This window comes from Leucoraja erinacea, unplaced genomic scaffold (assembly GCF_028641065.1).
Source record: "Leucoraja erinacea ecotype New England unplaced genomic scaffold, Leri_hhj_1 Leri_712S, whole genome shotgun sequence".
NCBI lineage: Eukaryota > Metazoa > Chordata > Chondrichthyes > Rajiformes > Rajidae > Leucoraja > Leucoraja erinaceus.
The window spans coordinates 60,001-65,000 of NW_026576633.1; the positions used below are offsets into that span (position 1 = coordinate 60,001).

A 5,000-nucleotide genomic window follows, 5' to 3' on the forward strand; every position below is an offset into this window, starting at 1 on the left:
ATATTATCACAGGTAGTCAATAGACAACAGGTGCAGGAGTAGGCCATTCGGCCCTTCCTTCGAGCCAGCACCGCCATTCAATGTGATCATGGCTGATCATCCCCCAATCAGTACCCCGTTCCTGCCTTCTCCCCATATCCCAGGTACTGATGTATACACTCTGGAGTTTAGAAGGATGAGAGGATATCTTATTGAACCATATAAGATTACTAAGGGTTTGGACACGCTAGAGGCAGGAAACATGTTCCCAATTGATGTTGGGGGAGTCCAGAACCAGGGGCCACACACACACACACACACAGTTTAAGAATAAGGGGTAAGGCATTTTGAACGGAGACGAGGAAACACTTTTTCACACAGAGAGTTGTGAGTCTGTGGAATTCTCTGCCTCAGAGGGCGGTGGAGGCCGGTTCTCTGGATGTTTTCAAGAGAGAGCTAGATAGGGCTCTTAAAAATAAAGGAGTCAGGGGGTATGGGGAGAAGGCCGGAACGGGGCAATTTACAGAAGCCAATTAACATCACAAAACCCGGGGCCTGGGAGGAAACCGGAGCACCCGGAGAAAAACCCTCGCAGGTCACGGGGAGAACGTGCAAACTCCGCACGGACAGCGCCCGTGGTCAGGATCGAACCCGGGTCTCTGGTGCTGTGAGGCAGCAGCTCTAGGGGCAACCACGGTAATTCTAACACCCTTTTCTGGAGGCGGCTGTGGGCAATGCCTGCGGGAGACAGTATCGCATGGACATGTTGGCCAGTGTGGGCAAGTTGGGGCTGAAGGGCCTGTTTCCACGCTGTATCTATCTAATACCAAGTCTACTCCGCCATTCAATGGTGGCTGATCTACCTTTCCCTCTCGACCCGATGCTCCTGCCTTCTCCCCGTTAATTCCCGGGATAGTGAAACTGACACATTGGATCGACTGGACTGATATTCACCGGAATTTAGAAGATTGAGGGGGGATCTGATAGAAACATAACATTCTTAAAGGGGTTGGACAGGCTAGATGCAGCAAGAAGTCTGAAGAAGGGTTTCGGCCCAAAACGTCGCCTATTTCCTTTGCTCCATAGATGCTGCTGCACCCGCTGAGTTTCCCCAGCAATTTTGAGTACCCTTGGATGCAGGAAGATTGTTCCCGATGTTGGGGAAGTCCAGAACAAGGGGTCACACACACAGTTTAAGGATAAGGGGGAAATCTTACAAAATTCTAAAAACTTACAAAATTCTTAGGGGGTTGGACAGGCTACATGCAGGAAGATTGTTCCCGATGTTGGGGAAGTCCAGAACAAGGGGTCACAGCTTAAGGATAAGGGGGAAATCCTTTAAAACCGAGATGAGAAGAACTTTTTTCACACAGAGAGTGGTGAATCTGTGGAACTCTCTGCCACAGAAGGTAGTTGAGGCCACACAGTTTGTTGGCTATATTTAAGAGGGAGTTAGATGTGGCTAAAGGGATCAGGGGGTATGGAGAGAAGGCAGGTATGGGATACTGAGTTGGATGATCATATTGAATATTGAATGGTGCAGGCTCGAAGGGCCGAATGGCCTCTACACCTGCACCTATTTTCTATGCTAACTCTTAGGAATAAAGGAATCAAGGGATATGGGGAGAAAGCAGGGATGGGATACTGAGTTGGATGATCTGCCATGATCATATTGAATGGCGAATGGTGCAGGTTCGAAGGGCCGAATGGCCTCTACACCTGCACCTATTTTCTATGCTAACTCTTCGGAATAAAGGAATCAAGGTGTGAGATTCAAAAATCACAAATGCTCTGATACATTAATTTCATATTCTACGGAATAGGTGCCTCTAGGGGACATCAGAGGAGAGGCACCTATTCTGCAGAATATGAAATTAATAAAAACACTTCTTTGTCTGAATTTGTCTCAAGAACATTTGTGATTTTTGAATCTCACAATGGGATATGGAGAGAAGGCAGGGATGGGATACTGAGTTGGATGATCAGCCATGGGCATATTGAATGGCGAATGGTGCAGGCTCGAAGGGCCGACATTTTCTCACCTGTGGAGTTGCCGCTGGTCTCGGGCCGTTGCCTCTCTCTGCCCAGCCGTCTCCTCTCCCTCCGGGGGGTGACGGGAGGCCCGGGCAGGAGTGGGGGGTCCGGGCCGGGGCTGAGGTCGATGAGCACGGCGGGAGCCTGTAGTTCCTTGCGGGCCTTCTTGCAGTGGGCGAGGCGCGGCGAACCTTCGTCCTCGCGGGCGGGTGGCGGCGGTGGCGAGGTCTGACCGCCCACCTCCGCCAGCTGGAGGCGCTGCAGGCTGCGGCCCAGCCCCACCGCGGCCAGCATGGCGGCGCTGCCTAGCAACGCCCGGTGCAGGCTTCTCCCCGCACACCGGGCCCGGTCTCCACGGCAACCGCCATTGTCCACTGGCTCACCTCCTCCCCCCACCAGCGTCTCGTCAGACAACTGCACCCCATTCCTGTCATCCTCAGCTGCTGCTCAATGTAGCGGGGGGAAGAGGGGGAGGGAGAGAGAACAGGTCAAAATCTGGAGCAAGGAAGCAATCCACAATCTCATTGAAATGCACAAAATGCTAAATGCATTTCGTTGTCTCTGTACTGTACACTGACAATGACAATTAAAATTGAATCTGAATCTGAATCTGAATCTCATAACCTCCATAGAAACATAGACAATAAGTCTAATGTCTCAGTTTCTAATTCAATTCAATTCAATTCAATTTATTTGTCATTTGCACCCCTTGAGGTCCAAACCAAATGATGTTTCTGCAGCCATACATTACAGATAGACCCAAGACACAACATAATTTACATAAACATCCACCACATTGCCAAAAAAACTGTTCCTCTATTGAAAGATCCAGCAAGGAAACATAGACAACAGGTGCAGGAGTAGAGGCCATTCGGCCCTTCGAGCCTGCACCATTCGCCATTCAATATGATCATGGCTGATCATCCAACTCAGTATCCCGTCCCTGCCTTCTCTCCACACCCCCTGATCCCTCTCTCTCTCTCTCTCTCCCTCATTCATTCTATCTCTCTCTCCTCTTCTCCCTCTCTCTCAATTCAATTCAACTTCAATTTAAAGAACGTTATTGGCATGATAAAATACCTGGTTATATTGCCAGGGTATAAAACATGACGCATATTTAAAATGCATAAATATAAATACAAGTCTACAGTGCATGGAAACATAGAAACATTTTTTTTTAACGAAAAAATAGAAACAAGGAAAATAGGTGCAGGAGTAGAGGCCATTCGGCCCTTCGAGCCTGCACCGCCATTCAATATGATCATGGCTGATCATCCAACTCAGTATCCCGTACCTGCCTTCTCTCCACACCCCCTGATCCCTTTAGCCACAAGGGCCACATCTAACTCCCTCTGAAATATAGCCAACGAACTGTGTGGCCTCAACTACCCTCTGTGGCAGAGAATTCCACAGATTCACCACTCTGTGTGTGAAAAATGTTTTTCTCATCTCGGTCCCCCTTATCCAGAACAAGGGGCCACACACACAGTTTAAGGATAAGGGGGAAATCTTTTAGGACCGAGATGAGGAAAACATTTTTTTTCCCACACAGAGAGTGGTGAATCTGTGGAATTCTCTGCCACAGAAGGTAGTTGAGGCCACACAGTTCGTTGGCTATATTTAAGAGGGAGTTAGATGTGGCTAAAGGGATCAGGGGGTACGGAGAGAAGGCGGGTACAGGAGGTACACAAAATTGCTGGAGAAACTCAGCGGGTGCAGCAGCATCTATGGAGCGAAGGAAATAGGCAACGTTTCGGGCCGAAACCCTTCTTCAGACTGATACAGGGAGGGACGGGATACTGAGTTGGATGATGAGCCATGATCACATTGAATGACGGTGCAGGCTCGAAGGGCCGAATGGCCTCTACTCCTGCACCTATTGTCTATGTATTGTCTTTCTGCTGACTGGTTAGCACGGAACAAAAAGCTTTTCACAGTACCACGGTATACGTGACAGGGCGGGAGTTTAGTTAACGGCACTGAATGGGGGACCCAGGGTCAGGGGGGAGTCACCGAGAATGAAGAGCGATCATTCATTGCAAAAGGATTTGAGTTTCATTGCAAAAGGATTTGAGTATAGGAGCAGGGAGGTTCTACTGCAGTTGTACAGGGTCTCGGTGAGACCACACCTGGAGTATTGCGTACAGTTTTGGTCTCCAAATCTGAGGAAGGACATTATTGCCATAGAGGGAGTACAGAGAAGGTTCACCAGACTGATTCCTGGGATGTCAGGACTGTCTTATGAAGAAAGACTGGATAGACTTGGTTTATACTCTCTAGAATTAAGAAGATTGAGAGGGGGGGGATCTTATAGAAACTTACAAAATTCTTAAGGGGTTGGACAGGCTAGATGCAGGAAGATTGTTCCCGATGTTGGGGAAGTCCAGGACAAGGGGTCACAGTTTAAGGATAAGGGGGCAATCCTTTAAAACCGAGATGAGAAGAACTTTTTTCACACAGAGAGTGGTGAATCTCTGGAACTCTCTGCCACAGAGGGTAGTTGAGGCCACAGTTCATTGGCTATATTTAAGAGGGAGTTAGATGTGGCTAAGGGGATCAGGGGGTATGGAGAGAAGGCAGGTACGGGATACTGAGTTGGATGATCAGCCATGATCATATTGAATGGCGAATGGTGCAGGCTCGAAGGGCCGAATGGCCTACTCCTGCACCTAATTTCTATGTTTCTATTCATTGAACTATTTTCGATGCCCTATACGTAGCAACCCTTTGCATACCTTGTGTATGCCATGCAAGATGGGGCTGCGGTAGAGTTGCTGCCCTACAGCGCCGGAGACCCGACTACCGGTGCTGTCCGCACGGAGTTTGCACGTTCTCCCCGTGAGTTTTCTCCGAGATTTTCAGCCCCACACCCCCCTCCCCCCACACTCCGAAAGACGTACAGGTTTGTAAGATTATTTAGTTTGGTATTTGTGTGTGACTTCAAGTATCAAGTATCCTTTATTGTCCGTCTGAGCAGAATTCCGTTC

At 48.9% G+C, this 5,000-nt stretch overlaps 1 protein-coding gene across 1 annotated transcript in view; it reads right to left on the minus strand.

Annotated features, from left to right (window-relative positions):
* Positions 1-5,000, minus strand: part of LOC129694573 (mitogen-activated protein kinase kinase kinase 11-like) — a 20,922-nt gene that overhangs the window by 2,146 nt on the left and 13,776 nt on the right. The window contains exon 6 of the mRNA XM_055631302.1: positions 2,022-2,456. Within this exon, the coding sequence (XP_055487277.1) occupies positions 2,022-2,456 (435 nt within the window). The remainder of the gene's footprint in view (positions 1-2,021; positions 2,457-5,000) is intronic.